At 41.5% G+C, this 15926-nt stretch overlaps 2 protein-coding genes across 3 annotated transcripts; both read left to right on the forward strand.

The window, feature by feature from the left end:
- Window positions 1-272: 272 nt before the first annotated feature.
- On the forward strand, window positions 273-11195 carry LOC116196510 (clathrin heavy chain 1-like). Of its 2 annotated transcripts, XM_031526256.1 has the most exons (30): window positions 273-651; window positions 1018-1222; window positions 2202-2290; window positions 2380-2458; window positions 2610-2737; window positions 2871-2969; window positions 3061-3169; window positions 3608-3687; window positions 3773-4000; window positions 4090-4155; window positions 4318-4434; window positions 4911-5108; window positions 5252-5368; window positions 5482-5541; window positions 5678-5764; window positions 5985-6068; window positions 6144-6278; window positions 6362-6424; window positions 6503-6607; window positions 6719-6831; window positions 6927-7179; window positions 7284-7420; window positions 7504-7782; window positions 7866-8868; window positions 8983-9468; window positions 9565-9735; window positions 9822-10007; window positions 10099-10221; window positions 10397-10507; window positions 10633-11195. In XM_031526256.1, exons 1-30 carry the CDS (start codon window positions 604-606, stop codon window positions 10783-10785), a joined length of 5112 nt encoding a protein of 1703 aa, XP_031382116.1. In that variant the 5' UTR covers window positions 273-603; the 3' UTR covers window positions 10786-11195. The 2 variants fall into 2 exon arrangements, with proteins under 2 accessions (XP_031382116.1, XP_031382114.1); XM_031526254.1 differs by having other exon boundaries at window positions 6362-6607.
- Window positions 11196-12187: 992 nt separating this feature from the next.
- Window positions 12188-15926, forward strand: LOC116197061 (GDP-Man:Man(3)GlcNAc(2)-PP-Dol alpha-1,2-mannosyltransferase). The gene is made up of 7 exons (XM_031527065.1): window positions 12188-12619; window positions 13044-13330; window positions 13708-13894; window positions 14266-14334; window positions 14465-14658; window positions 14822-14931; window positions 15040-15926. Exons 1-7 carry the CDS (start codon window positions 12320-12322, stop codon window positions 15270-15272), a joined length of 1380 nt encoding a protein of 459 aa, XP_031382925.1. The 5' UTR covers window positions 12188-12319; the 3' UTR covers window positions 15273-15926.

Consider the following 15926-nt stretch of genomic DNA (forward strand, 5'->3'; position numbering starts at 1 on the left):
TGCACGCAGACACAAATCAAAGATTAATCGTGATCATGATTTTCATTTATAATTTTTTTCGCTTGTGATCCTTTCGATTCGAGCGGCATGTTTGTGTTACCAAACGACATGTGAATGGGGGACCCGTTTCATCCGTTTAAATTTCAAACGGGCCGGGCGGTTCGCTCCGCCCGGAAGAGGCAGAGACCCGCGAAAATGGTAAAAGAGACTTGGCGGGCGGGGCGCACGATAGCGCTCTCTCTCAGGCTCTCAGCACTAAACCCGTCCCCTGATGTTCCGCCAAAGAGGATATTTTCTCAGTCTGCTTTTCTCTGCAAGTAATTCCCATTTGCTCAGTAATTTTAATTATAGAAATTGCTTAACCAGTAAACCTTCGTCTTCCTCCTTTCTATATATCCCTCTCTCTTCGCGTCTCTGTTCGTTTCTTTCAAGGCCGAAGCTCTCTCTGTCCCTCTCTGTCCCTCTCTCGTCCTCGCTCAGTCGCGCCTGGTCGTGTGCTGGCGGTCGAGGGTTCAGAGACCTTATCACTACAGCTGACCTCGAGCTGGCAGCGGTCCGAGCTTGGCCGTGGATCTGATCGTTTGAACTGCTGCTTGCGTCACCATGGCGGCTGCTGCCAACGCTCCGATCACCATGAGGGAAGCATTGACGGTCAGTTCTCAGCTCATCTCCCTGCTTAGTGCTTAGTTCTAGCTCGCTGCAGTGTCCGGGACAGGTTCCTAGTGGTCGGAGCGACTGTTACGCGCCTGTGACTGAATGGACAGTTGGTTACACGATCATTGCTTGCTCAATTTTGACACTGGAATGCTTTCGATGACCTCGCTTCGCTCACTGTTTGATGCTTGCACTGTTTGTGGTGCTTAGTTTGAGTTTCATTGCTATCTTAGATCTGATATGTTTGCATCATATTAGGTTCACCAAATGGTCTTATTCCTTTGGTGGAGTTGTCACTTGTTATGATAACAGTCAAATTGGTCCTGGTGACGGGAATTGAGTGACATGGCTTTGTTTTTGCAGCTCCCGAGCTTGGGCATCAACCCACAGTTCATCACGTTTACTCACGTGACTATGGAATCGGAAAAGTACATCTGCGTACGGGAAACTTCTCCCCAGAATAGTGTTGTGATAATCGACATGAACATGCCTAATCAACCCCTGAGAAGGCCGATCACCGCCGATTCGGCTCTTATGCACCCAAATTCTAGAATTCTTGCTCTGAAAGGTTGGTTGTGAGATGTCTTTTATTGTACGGAACTTTCAAGCTTGTTGATTATGGAATATATATATATATATATTTATGAATAAAAAGGGAAGATAGGGAACTTTTTTATTTTTTATAAATCGCATTTTCTAAGGTTTTTATTTTGTTCAAAAAACTAAAGTTGCTTTGCATGTGATGCATATGGCAGTTCTATTTCCATACTGGTCTATCTAATTTGTGGATGTGTACATTTTATTGAGATGAAGTTGACTATGAATCTGAATTGCTATTCTTTTCTTTGTGCTCATAATATGGAACAGCATTTGCTGCAATAATATCAAAATTTTTAATTTTACTGGACTTGATGCAACAAAACTTTGGAATTGCTTGTCCGTCTAGATCATTTATATACACTAGCCTTTTGAGGTTGCCTTTTACAGCTGATCGTTCTTTATGTCCCGCTGAAAAGAGCAGTTTACATATCAACATGATCAAAATATTGATCTTCATGATGGTCCTTCCCCACTGGATTTGTGATTTTTTTTTTCAACTAAAGAACTGGATCCGTGATTTGTTATGTTAATATGATCATAAATTCAGCAGATATGAGAGGGATATCAATATTAATATGCTGTTCTAAAATGTGATGTTATTGGTAAAGGGCTACAGAATTCCTGAAAGTTTGCAAATAATAGGTTAGCTCCCTCCATAATATTTTTGTTAGAAATCTATGGTTAATCACTTTTGATTCTTATAAGGTTTGATCGAAATGCTTTTCACATATTATCATAATAGGAAACTTTTGTTGTAGTTTGTGTTCAGTTAGTAAAAGCAAGAAAATGATCTGTGCGGCACCTTATAGGAGAAGCCGTTGATAAATCTGTTCTTGAAACAGGTCAAAGTATCTTGTCTTAGAGGGACAACAGTGTCATAGCATCTGACATAGGATGCACTTATTATTCCATTTAATTCATGCTAATAAGAGGTTTATTTCTGGAAGCTCAACTTCCTGGAACCACGCAAGATCATTTGCAAATTTTCAACATAGAGATGAAAGCAAAAGTGAAGTCTCATCAGATGCCGGAGCAGGTTACCCTTAAGCATAATGCCTTATGCATTTTTTCTTGTAGATAGATGTGGAATTGACTTTGTAGCATGGTCTTATGTTTATGTTACAGGTTGTCTTCTGGAAATGGATAACTCCCAAGATGTTGGGTCTTGTGACACAGACTTCGGTTTATCATTGGTCAATTGAAGGTAAAGTACTCAAGCTTCCAATATGTTGGCATATAGCTAGAGTTTCGGGGATTCTAATATCTTGTGTTATCAACATTTGAGATATATAAGTAACCAACTCTGCATATTCAGAGTTATCGTTGCTGCGATTCTTAAGTAAGGCTTTGTGCAGGTGATACCCAACCTGTAAAGATGTTTGACAGGACAGCAAATCTGGTGAACAATCAAATAATAAACTACCGCTGTGACCCTTCTGAGAAATACCTTATCGTGATTGGAATTGCTCCTGGTTCACCTGAGGTACATGATATTTTTTATTTTTCCTTTTCTCTTTGGCCAGAGGTACTCGATTACTTTAATCCATCAGTTTTCACTTCAGAAACTCTGAACTGTTGTGATGGCTTTTGATTTTGTTACTTGAATAATGTTATAGAGGCCACAATTGGTGAAGGGAAATATGCAATTATTCTCTGTGGAGAAACAACAGAGCCAAGCTCTAGAGGCCCATGCAGCATCATTTGCTCAATTTAAGGTTCAATCGTAATCTTTCATGATTTATCGACATTCTATTTGTATGGTATTTGGGGATGGTTTAACGATCATCTGCATTTTATATTGAACAGGTTCCTGGCAATGATAACCCCAGTACTATTGTTTCCTTTGCAACAAAGACTATCAATAGTGGGCAGATAGTATCAAAGTTGCATGTTATTGAGCTGGGTGCTCAACAAGGTTAACTAGCTCTTATATTTCTTCATTGACATCTTCTTTAGTTCTTTTTCCTATAAATTCCTGATAGATTTTGTTAGTTTGAGAGATGAGGTCGCCGACCCTACAATCTTTGGATAAATGTGAAATCTAGTATTAAAGTGAATGCCTGAATAAATGGTGATGGCTGACCTGACTCATATGAGATTTTAGATGCAGAATTCTGAATGTAGAACAATATTAATTTAGACAATATCAGTAGCCTTGCTCAGTGGACACCACAAAATGCTCCTCCTTATCTGAGATTGTGTATGAGGAAGATGACTACCTTATACCATGTGACCTGGCGTACAAAATCATGTTTTTGACTGAAAACTACGTAGTTTACTGCCTCACTTCAATCTTTCCTTCGCTCATGTCTTATTTTCCTAAGAACAATCTGCCTTTTGCTTTTATGAACAGGGAAGCCAGCTTTTTCAAAGAAGCAAGCAGACCTTTTCTTTCCTCCAGATTTTGCGGATGACTTTCCAGTTGCAATGCAGGTATGATGGAGGGTTTGCTGACTCTTTTGCAAACTTTTGAAAACTGATATAAATGTCTGAAGCTCCTTGTTTGTTTGATTGGCAGGTCTCCCAGAGATATGGTTTGATATATGTGATAACCAAGCTCGGACTGCTATTTGTTTATGACTTGGAGACAGCTACTGCTGTATATAGAAATAGAATTAGCCCTGATCCAGTATTTTTGACGGCTGAGGCTTCATCAGTTGGAGGTTTTTATGCCATCAATAGGCGTGGCCAAGTGCTGCTGGCTACCGTGAATGAGGCAGCTATTGTTCCTTTCATCAGTGGCCAAGTACGTAAACCAACTCGGTTGCTTGCTTGTCTCTTTTAAGTTGCAAGTTTGTACCTAATGTTGCTAATGTCACATTATGATTACTACAGTTAAACAACTTGGAGCTTGCAGTCAATCTTGCCAAAAGAGGAAATCTTCCTGGTGCTGAGCAGCTGGTAATTCATGGTTTCCTAGTTTATAGACCATAATTTTTGTATCTTGTGCTTGTGAAATTTTATGCTGAATTGCTGTTATTTCCTCTTGAAATGGCTGATTTGGTTGTTTTCATCGTTAATTGATGCTCTTACATTCTTTACATGCATTCTTTGCACTTTCAGGTTGTACAACGTTTCCAAGAATTGTTCGCTCAAATGAAATATAAAGAAGCTGCTGAGCTTGCTGCAGAGTCTCCGCAAGGAATCCTTCGTACCCCGGATACAGTAGCCAGGTTCCAGGTGCTTGTTTCACAATCTCAATTGAAGTAGTTTTCTAATACATTATTATGTTTTTGTAAGTTTGGTACTAGCTAAGCTGATTGCAGTCACCATCTGTTGTGCGAGTCTTTGTGTACAAATATGCCTGTTTGGTCGATTGTCTGTATTTTTATAGTTGGGATTAGAAATTTCTTCCAGCTTGCCCATATTTCATTGATCAATAATGAGGCTGATGTGACGGCCGCCTGAAGTAAAATAAACATGAATATCAGAAGACCAAGCACAAGAGCTGGCGGGCTTCCATGAAATATAAAACAAGTCGTATAGAGTAGTTTGTCATGGTAGTATATGCAGTCGGGTTGCAATTGATGCCACATGCAGGCTGGTAGGAGTATGAATCTCTTAGTTTCTCTCAGAAAAGAGTCTCTACTTTGGAAATGCAATTGTCTGAAAGGATATTGACAATTTCAGATGTGTTTGACAATGACTAAATGTAGAGTGTACCTGTGCAAGCTGGGCAAACACCTCCTTTATTGCAGTACTTTGGTACACTATTGACGAGAGGAAAGCTTAATGCATTCGAATCTTTGGAGCTATCACGTCTTGTTGTCAATCAGAATAAGAAGAATCTCTTGGAGAATTGGTTGGCTGAGGATAAGTTGGAATGCAGTGAGGAACTAGGGGACCTTGTGAAGGTTTGATTTACTGATCCCCTTTGCTTTATTTGCCTTCACCTTTCTCAAAGTATGGCTATAGAATCCTGGCCAGACTCTTGATAAGAAGTTTTTGCCAATAGCATCTATTCGATCAATTTTTTATTGGTAGTTTTTGCCTGTAGACTGTGGATAATGACCTTGCACTGAAGATATATATCAAAGCCCGGGCAACTCCAAAAGTGGTTGCAGCTTTTGCAGAGAGGAGAGAATTTGACAAAATTCTGATCTATTCAAAGCAGGTATTGGGCGCTGCTACACTTTTTCCAGTCGCTGGTGGTTTCAACCTTGTCACTCTTCTTCTTGCTTCAGTATTGACTTTTGCGGCGCTAATTATTGTTGGTTTCTGTCGTAGGTTGGATATACACCAGACTATCTTTTCCTTTTGCAAACAATTCTTCGGACAGATCCGCAGGTGTGCTTTCTGAGTTTGAATAATCCTTTCACTTAATATGTTTGTTGCCTTTACCTTAAGTTTACAACATTGTTATGCTTATTAGAAACAATGTAGTTATCCATATCCATAACAGCTATGTTATCTACCACTGTAGGGAGCAGTCAATTTTGCGTTAATGATGTCTCAAATGGAGGGGGGCTGTCCTGTTGATTACAACACAATTACTGATCTCTTTCTTCAGGTTTGTCTTAATAAGTGGCGTTCCATTTCTGGTATTCATATTTCCTAGCAGCTTAACTTCTGGCTTTTCGGCCCCAATACTTTAAAATTATAGGGTGTATCTTTGTGATTTACCTTTTGTTTCGTTAGGGTTGACTGTTGCTAGCTTTTCCAAGTAATGATCCTCCAGTACTCTAGAGTTTGAGCTGTTGGTGTTAATGCATCCCGCGTTGTACTTGCAGAGGAATTTGGTCCGTGAAGCAACTGCCTTTTTGTTGGATGTATTGAAGCCGAATCTGCCAGAACATGGTTTCCTTCAAACGAAGGTGCATAGCGTTTCGTTTCTGCCCTTATGCTTGGATAATTCATCCTCTCTTGACATTTTCTATTTCTTTAATTAGGTTCTTGAGATCAACTTGGTTACTTTTCCAAATGTCGCGGATGCTATTTTGGCTAATGGAATGTTCAGCCACTATGATCGTCCTCGAATTGCTCAACTTTGTGAAAAAGCTGGGCTATACGTTCGAGCTTTGCAGGTAATAATTCTAACAGCTTTTTAGAGTCTACCATCCATGACAGGTCTACTTAACACCTGTATTAATTGTGTGAATGCATGCAGCACTACACAGAGCTCCCTGATATCAAGCGTGTTATTGTGAATACGCATGCTATTGAACCACAGGTTTTGCTCAATCATTCATCTGTCTTCCTTTTATCTTCTTGTTTTCGGGATTTGTTTCTAAGCTATCTATCTCAACAGTCACTTGTAGAGTTCTTTGGTACACTCTCACAAGAATGGGCTTTGGAGTGCATGAAGGACCTTCTGATGGTCAATCTGAGAGGCAACCTCCAGATCATCGTGCAGGTTCTTCGTCGTCTTTCTCTTCTTCCTCCCTCTCTTGCCCTGCCTCCCAGCCTCCCCCATATTATCCATTTCCTCTTCATATGATCACATGGTGAATCTAAATGGTTGCAGGTTGCAAAGGAATATTGTGAGCAATTAGGTGTCGATGCTTGCATAAAGCTTTTTGAGCAGTTCAAATCGTATGAAGGACTCTACTTTTTCCTAGGCTCATATTTAAGCTCCAGGTAGGAGATTGAGATATTCTTGATGGATCAATATTGAGAGCAACTCAGAGTAGTTGGTATAAGCTCTATTAAACATATCTTTCTAATTGCTACAGCGAGGACCCAGAGATTCATTTCAAGTACATAGAGGCTGCTGCCAAAACCGGACAAATCAAAGAAGTTGAACGTGTGACTAGGGAATCGAATTTCTATGATCCAGAAAAGACAAAAAATTTTCTGATGGAAGCCAAGCTTCCAGATGCCCGACCTCTGATCAATGTCTGTGATCGTTTTGGTTTCGTTCCTGATCTAACACATTACCTTTACACGAACAACATGCATCGCTACATTGAAGGTTATGTTCAGAAGGTAGAGTGTTTGGATCTTAAATTTTCTCTCCGAAGTGCTTTGACCTCAAGATTTTTCCCCATGCTCTTCTTATTGTTTATATATGCTTTTGCCCCTATTGATAGGTTAACCCTGGAAATGCTCCTTTAGTTGTGGGGCAGCTGATAGATGATGAGTGTCCTGAAGATTTTATCAAAGGGTTGATACTTTCTGTTCGTTCTCTCCTTCCAGTGGAGCCTCTCGTAGAGGAATGTGAAAAGAGGTGGTTATTGCTCTTTATAATGGACCATTTACTACTTATTCTCTTCTCTTTTATGGCACATGCTTATTAGTTGTATTTTTCAGGAACCGGCTTCGTTTGCTTACTCAGTTCTTGGAGCATCTTGTAAGTGAGGGAAGCCAAGATGTGCATGTCCACAATGCATTGGGAAAAATCATCATTGATAGCAACAACAATCCTGAGCACTTCCTCACGACCAATCCGTACTATGATTCTCGGGTGGTGGGTAAATATTGCGAAAAGCGTGATCCCACCCTGGCCGTTGTGGCTTATCGAAGAGGGCAGTGCGATGATGAGCTTATAAACGTCACAAACAAGAATTCTCTCTTCAAATTACAAGCCAGGTCTTATTCTTTGTAAACACCGGTTTATTTCAGTAGAATTAACGGCCCTTAAATGCATTTACTCTCTTTTGTTTTGCTTTTAGATATGTGGTTGAGAGGATGGATGCTGATCTCTGGGAAAAGGTTCTCAACCCTGAGAACTCCTGTAGAAGACAGCTAATTGATCAGGTTGTTTCCACTGCTTTGCCTGAAAGCAAGAGCCCGGAACAAGTGTCTGCGGCTGTAAAAGCATTCATGACTGCTGATTTGCCCCATGAATTGATTGAGCTTCTCGAGAAGATTGTTCTTCAAAACTCTGCATTCAGTGGGAACTTTAATCTCCAAAATCTGCTTATCCTGACAGCAATTAAGGCCGATCCTTCCAGAGTTATGGATTACATCAACAGATTGGATAACTTTGATGGGCCTGCTGTAGGAGAAGTGGCCGTGGAAGCTCAACTGTATGAGGAAGCATTCGCGATTTTCAAGAAGTTTAACTTGAATGTCCAAGCTGTTAATGTCTTATTGGATAATATCCAGAGCATTGAGCGGGCTGTGGAGTTTGCTTTTAGGGTCGAAGAAGATGCAGTTTGGAGCCAGGTGGCCAAGGCTCAACTCAGGGAAGGTTTGGTGAGTGATGCTATCGAATCATTTATCCGAGCAGATGATGCTACTCAGTTTCTGGATGTGATCCGAGCTGCAGAGGATGTGAATGAGTATCATGACTTGGTGAAGTACCTTCTCATGGTTAGACAGAAGACAAAAGAGCCCAAGGTTGACAGTGAGCTCATTTACGCCTATGCCAAGATTGATAGGCTTGCCGAAATCGAAGAATTTGTTCTCATGCCAAATGTGGCCAATCTACAGAATGTTGGCGATCGCTTGTTTGATGAAGGTTTATATGAGGCTGCTAAGATTATATTTGCTTTCATATCTAACTGGGCCAAGCTTGCAGTCACACTAGTGAGGTTGAAGCAGTTCCAAGGAGCTGTTGATGCAGCTCGTAAAGCAAACAGTGCAAAGACTTGGAAGGAAGTTTGCTTTGCTTGTGTTGACGCAGAGGAGTTCCGTTTGGCTCAGATTTGTGGTCTCAACATTATCGTACAGGTATTAGGCTCTATTATTACTGCAGTTAACAACATAGATTTTCGTTCTCCCTTCTCAACTGTATTGTAGTAGATCATTTATTGATGCGACTCTTGTGTGCTTGTATTCTATTAGGTTGATGATTTGGAAGAAGTCAGTGAATATTACCAGAACAGAGGTTACTTTAATGAGCTTATCTCTCTGATGGAGAGTGGTCTAGGGTTAGAACGTGCACACATGGGCATCTTTACTGAGCTCGGTGTACTCTATGCGAGATACCGCCCTGACAAGCTTATGGAGCACATCAAACTCTTCTCAACGCGGCTTAATATTCCCAAGCTCATACGAGCATGTGATGAACAACAGCACTGGAAGGAACTCACCTATCTGTACATTTTGTATGATGAGTTCGATACTGCAGCAACCACCATCATGAATCATTCCCCTGAAGCTTGGGATCACATGCAGTTTAAGGATGTTATTGTTAAGGTTGCCAATGTGGAGATCTACTACAAGGCTGTGCACTTTTATTTGCAAGAGCATCCTGATCTCATCAACGATATCCTGAACGTGCTCGCACTTCGTGTGGACCATAGCCGCGTTGTGGATATTATGCGGAAGGTTTTTACTTGCACTCCCTCTGCTTAAACTTATTCAGAGTGTTGGCATTATTTCTTGATTTTGACTGCTTGTAAAACCATCTATTCTCATCTTCAGGCGGGCCATCTGCGGCTTGTGAAGCCATATATGGTAGCAGTACAAAGCAACAATGTTTCCGCTGTCAACGAAGCTCTGAATGAGATCTATGTTGAGGAGGAAGATTATGATAGATTGCGGGAATCGATTGACTTGCATGACAGCTTTGATCAGATAGGCCTTGCCCAAAAGGTTAGATGGAATGATTTTGCTCTGTTAAATAAGTTTCCATATTCCATTTCGGTTGATATTGATGAGTGGTATCATGCTTGGGGCAGATTGAGAAGCATGAGCTTCTAGAGATGAGGCGTGTTGCTGCCTATATTTACAAGAAAGCGGGCAGATGGAAGCAGTCAATAGCTTTATCCAAGAAAGATAACCTCTACAGGGATGCCATGGAAACTGCCTCTCAGTCTGGTGATCGTGAGCTTGCGGAGGAGTTACTTGTTTATTTCATCGAACAGGTAAAATCGTGAACTTTTTATTAAGGATTCCCCCCCCCCCCCCCCCCCCCCAATGATTGACTACTGATCGTATCTTTATTTGCTTTTATAGGGCAAGAAGGAATGCTTTGCTTCATGCCTCTTCGTTTGTTATGATCTGCTGAGAGCAGATGTTGTTCTTGAACTCGCATGGCTTAACAATATGATAGATTTTGGATTCCCGTATCTGCTGCAGGTAATCGATTAGTTTGTTTTTTGTTATGTCTCTTGCTTTTCCTTATCTGATGGTGTTTAATTCCAAGTTTCATTTGGTCCTCGGGTTTTGTCTTGAGCTAACAAAATTTAAAGAGGTACATTATTTTTATGTATTTAATTAGTAGTTATATGTTTGATGTAAATCCTCTTTGCAGTTCATCCGTGAGTACACGGGGAAAGTTGATGAGCTTGTGAAGGACAAGATTGAGGCTCTCAATGAAGTCAAGACCAAAGAGAAAGAAGAGAAAGACGTTGTCGCTCAACAGGTTGGTTACTTACCACTACTCTCATAGGTCGACATATGCTGACATAGTCTCAATTCCCTTTTTCCTTGTCCCGGGTGAAGATTATTTGGCGCACTGCCTTTACACTTCCATGTTCCTTTCAACAGAACATGTATGCTCAACTGCTGCCACTTGCTTTGCCTGCACCACCAATGCCGGGGATGGGAGGAGGGTTTGCTCCCCCTCCACCTTCATCGATGGGTGGGATGGGAATGCCACCAATGCCGGCTTTCGGCATGCCCCCCATGGGCAGCTACTGACCCTGCACGAAGACAGAATTTCCATTCGAGGGGAACACCGAACACTGCTGTTTGGTTTCCTGGGTTAGTCATTGTTGCATATATGGATTCGGACGGTCTTAAAAGTTCGGGCTTTTCTTCTGGCTGGGTTAGGCGGAAGGGCGAGTTGAATAATACGGCAATTACCCGTCATCTATTATATGGGAGGGGAGTTTTGTGGATAGTTCCTGTAGTATTCCTGGTCTTCTGGCAGCAGGTTCCTTGCTGTTTCTTTAGGGGAACGGACCAGCAGATGATTCTGTGCAGTTAGTTAATATTACTGGTCTCTTTGATGGACCCATAAATTGCTCTTTCAGTATAAGCAATTTACAGACCGTTTCATCGCCTCAGTTGGCTTCTTAATCAGATCTCATCCATCCTTGTTCTAGGTTTGGTTCTCTCTAAAAAATAATCTCCTTTAAGTTAACAGTAAGAGCTCGTTTGGTTGGTACTCGATAGTACATTACTGTCGGGACTATTGGCCCGAAGAAACATGTGAATGGTGGTCTGTCCTGTCTTTGCCCTGACCATGGAGGAGTTTGAAAGCATATGGTATCTGTTATTTGCGGTAAAAGAAAGGTAATGTAATTGATGAGCTGTTAATGTTGTGGAAGTTTCATATCGAGGAATCATCCGAAGTGAATACACATGCTTCCCTCAAAATATATTATCAAAAAAGAAAAGGGTTTCATGTAGTAGTACAATCTCCCCCTTAAATCGTGAGACATTTTATGCCCTCCGAATATTCTTTTGATCTAATTCTTGATTGGACTTATGACTTTTTCTTGTAATTTTTTACTAAATTTATGACGATTTTTTTAACCAGAAAAATAAAATCATTAAGGACTCGCCCTAGTTCACAAATAAATAAATAAATAAAATTAGGATGCATGAGACATTTTGTGTTCCTTTATTATCCTTTTTCAATCTCTTACATTTTTATTTTCAAGGGAGGTTTATGGACAAAATAAAACATAAATCATAATAGTTAATAAAAGGCATAAATTATCCTATCACGAATATTGAACATGCAACTTTTTGATTGACAAGCGAAAGCGTACGCTATTACACAATTTCTTTTGTGATAATCTCTTACATTTCTATATTCCTCAATCTCTTATTAAACTCGCGATTCTCTTTTATAACCCTTTAGCGGACCTACGAGTCTTATGACTCTTATATAACAAAAAAGACTCTTATATGGAGAGTTGGGGGGGGGGGGGGGGGGGAAGATTTGTTTGCCTTTGCATTATTAGCAGAAAAATAGTATGCAAGGAAAAGCTAAACTGGGCTCAAACGGTCCATTTTCTTAACATTTCTTAGAGGCCCATATGGCCCATTTCGTCCCCCCAATCTGGGGAGGAGGAATTTTTTTTTTTCCTTGACCGGAAAATCAACATTTTCACTTCCACGCGGTCCTCTCCGAGTGTCTTCCCTCCGGTCTTTTCCTCCTTTCATGCCTTGAAACCCAAAAACCTCCAACAAGTCAGAGCTTCTGCATCCCCATCGTCCGGACATGTCGTGGGACTTCTTCACCGGCGTGTTCTCGTCCCTGGTCACCCTGTTCTCCCTGCAGATCCTGGCGAGCATATACCGCGGGCGTAGGAGCCGAGAACTGGCCGTCGGCTTCTTCCACCCCTACACCAACGACGGCGGCGGCGGTGAGAGGGTCCTCTGGTGCGCCGTCAAGGCCGTCCAGGAGGAGTGTCCCGATCTTCGCTGCGTAGTCTACACCGGCGATCGCGGCACCTCCCCCTCCAGCCTCATGGCTCGAGCCGCAGATCGCTTCGGGGTCGAGCTCCTTTCCCCACCCCAGGTAACGGATCCGACACCATTTGATGCCATTGCTTAGCTTATCTAATAGCTGAAGCTCTGTTATCGTAATCCCCTTCTATCTAATGCTTGCTTCACACACTTGCAATGAGCACACCCCGGAAGAGTTCTTTCTCCTTCACCTAGTAATGGAGAAGACGTGCTGGTTACGTTCAGTTTATGTACGTGACTGGGAGACAGTGCTTGTTCTTAGATGCTGTATAATTGATATGAAGCAGTGGGTAGTATCTAATGTTCTGGGCAGCTACGGAAGTACAAAGCTAGCAATTTTCCCTTGTTACTGTCTCTTTGTCAGAATCGGAGCACTTGGTTCTTTCTCGTGTGATCGACTCAATGTTTGTCATGCCCAGTCTGCAGAAGCTAGCTATTCGGCTCCATGATTTGCTTTTGCTTGTATTTGAACTCAGGTTGTTCACTTACGCACGAGGAAGTTGGTTGAAGCATCAACTTACCCATACTTCACGATGATGGGTCAGAGTCTTGGTTCCATGTTTCTTTCGTGGGAAGCCCTGTGCAAGCTAACTCCAGTCGTCTACTTCGACACAAGCGGATATGCATTCACATATCCAATTGCTAGAATGTTTGGGTGCAAAGTGATCTGCTATACTCATTATCCCACTATAAGTTTGGATATGCTGTCTCGAGTTCGCAACCGGAGTTCTCTGTACAACAACAAAGCTAGAATTGCTGATAGGTATGATTTATTATTAGCACCAGAAATCTTTTGGCCATTTTATTTTGTACGGATGTTTCTAATCATTATTGAAATAGAATCTTCTTGTTATTTTTCCTTATCACCGCCCCTTTCCATCTCTACTGCCTCAAAAGTGTCTCCATGCCCTTAGTCAGTCTAAGGATTCCTTGAAGGAAGTAGTCATAGTGTTCTTGAATGCATTATTGGAGTGCCTAATTGTCAGTCTATTAGGTTAAGCTTTTCCAATTGTAGATTATTTTCGTATTTTGGGCAATTAGGTTGGTGAAAGTGATTCTGGTTTTGACTATCTGCTAGGGCCTTGTTCTAAGTTTGTATCTCTCCTTTTATGAATCCTTGTGATTGTCTCTTGTCTGCAGTATTTGGCTATCCCGATGTAAAATCATCTATTATGCACTCTTTAGCTGGATGTATGGGTTAGTGGGCTCGTTCACTCATCTTGCTATGGTGAATTCTTCATGGACGCAGTCACACATTCTAAAGCTCTGGGGGGTTCCAAATTGTACAAAGCGAGTGTATCCTCCATGTGACACATCAGGACTTCAGGTTTGTACTATTTATGCTCTCTTGTTCTTTATAGCTATTTGACAACAGCTCCTCCCTGCTCTTTTTCTTATTGTAGCTTGCTCAACTATCGAAAACTTGAAACAAATAAAAAAGAAAGTGCAATGGGAAAATTAGGACTGCTGTATCTCATTCTCTTAGGCTTTACTTTGGAGTTGATTCTACTTGCAAAATCCGCACGCAATCTGCTGAATACTAATTGAATGATTCACAAATCAGTTTTGCCTCGTGACCTTTGTACAGTTACCATTTTGAGTTTTGGGCATGGTTCATATGCTTCACTTTTTGTTTGTTCTTGTTCATAGAACTCTGTTGGCAAATGTTATGGGTCTTGACAAGATTTGTCTGAACAGGCACTTCCCCTTGAAAGACCAGTTGAAACTCCTACGTTCATATCGGTCGCACAATTTCGTCCAGAAAAGGTGGGATATACTTGCTTAAAGAGTGACTTTGATTTATTCAGCAAAAAAAGAGTGACTTTGATTGGCCTTGATGTGGTTCTAAATATTTTTGGGGTTAAATAGTACTCTGAACTTGACTCTTGTATCTCAGGCACATGGTCTGCAACTCGAGGCCTTCTCTCTTGCTCTCAAGAAATTAGATCGCAACTTGCCTAGGCCTAAGCTCCAGTTCGTAGGTAGTTGTCGGAATAAGTCAGATGAGGATAGACTTAAGAATCTGAAAGACAGAGCTTTTGAACTTGGGGTGGAAAGGGATGTGGAGTTTTATAAGAATATAAAGTACAGGTTGCAAACTCTCATTCTGTCATATCTTTGTTACTTTCAATGCACTTTAGTTGGAATCCTATGTTTGTTTTTGCATTATATTGATTATCTTCTGCTTGATAGTTCCTGAGCTTTGTTCTAGTACGTATGTATCTTGAATTTCATGAAATTTTTTAATGATCAGGGACTTGGTGGAACTTCTGGGACGTGCCACTGCAGGGCTTCATTCTATGATTGATGAGCATTTTGGTATAAGCGTTGTGGAGTACATGGCAGCAGGAGCCATCCCAATCGGTGCTCTTTCAAATTTTGTTTCTAAAAGAATTCTCTCTCTCTTTTTCCTTTTTCCCCAAACGTGTATAAACAATAGGAGGTTGCTCATAGCCTTTCCTATTTCTCCAGCTCATAATTCTGCTGGGCCGAAGATGGACATTGTTTTGGAAGAGGATGACCAGCAAACCGGATTTCTTGCTCAAGATGTTGAAGAGTATGCTGACACCATCCTCAAGGTCATAACGATGCCCGAATCTCAGAGGCTTAAGATGGCTGCTGCCGCGAGAAAGCGCGCTGGCAGATTCTCTGAGGAAAGATTTTACCGCGATTTCAAAGCTGCAGTCTGCCCGGTCCTCTGCTGACTCAGGTTGCTAAAGTACATAAGGCAAAATTGGGAACCGAAAATGAAGTTTTCGGGGCGAAGAAAAAGCGAGCACGGTTCCCTTTGGTAAAGGAGAAGATCAAGTAAAGGGAAAAGGTGAAGATGCGCTCCAACCCTTTAACTGAAGAAACAAATCATCTCTCTGTAGGAAAACTGCTTCTGGCGTTTTGGGAATCCGACCCTTTCCTTTGCTCCACAGGGCTGAGTTTGCAGTTTATTGAGGATCTCCAGATTGAGTAGGAAACTGATAGATCCATTCTCACACTAATGTTTCAATACATAGATCATTCCTCGGGGCAACGGCAAATGAAAGTAGATATAATTCTGAGTTTCCTTAGGGCCCGACTTATTGATATTCGGGGCTTTCCGCAGTGGGGAAAATTCAGCACCAGATATGAAATACTGTGACAGTACCTTAACCGTGAAACAGGAAAGTATGGGTTATATGAGTGACCCACCATGAATGTATACTGAGTAGTAATTTAAGGAAACTGGCCACCGAACTGTAAATTTGGGCAATTAGTCCCTCTTACTATGCGATTTTTACAAATTGCCCCCCGAGGAGCGGCTGCCAGCCTCCACTGGTCTCTGATGTTTCTGGCAAGTCGATCCTCTTGTCTGGGGCTTGGCTGGA

This window comes from Punica granatum, chromosome 2 (assembly GCF_007655135.1).
Source record: "Punica granatum isolate Tunisia-2019 chromosome 2, ASM765513v2, whole genome shotgun sequence".
Classification (NCBI taxonomy): domain Eukaryota; kingdom Viridiplantae; phylum Streptophyta; class Magnoliopsida; order Myrtales; family Lythraceae; genus Punica; species Punica granatum.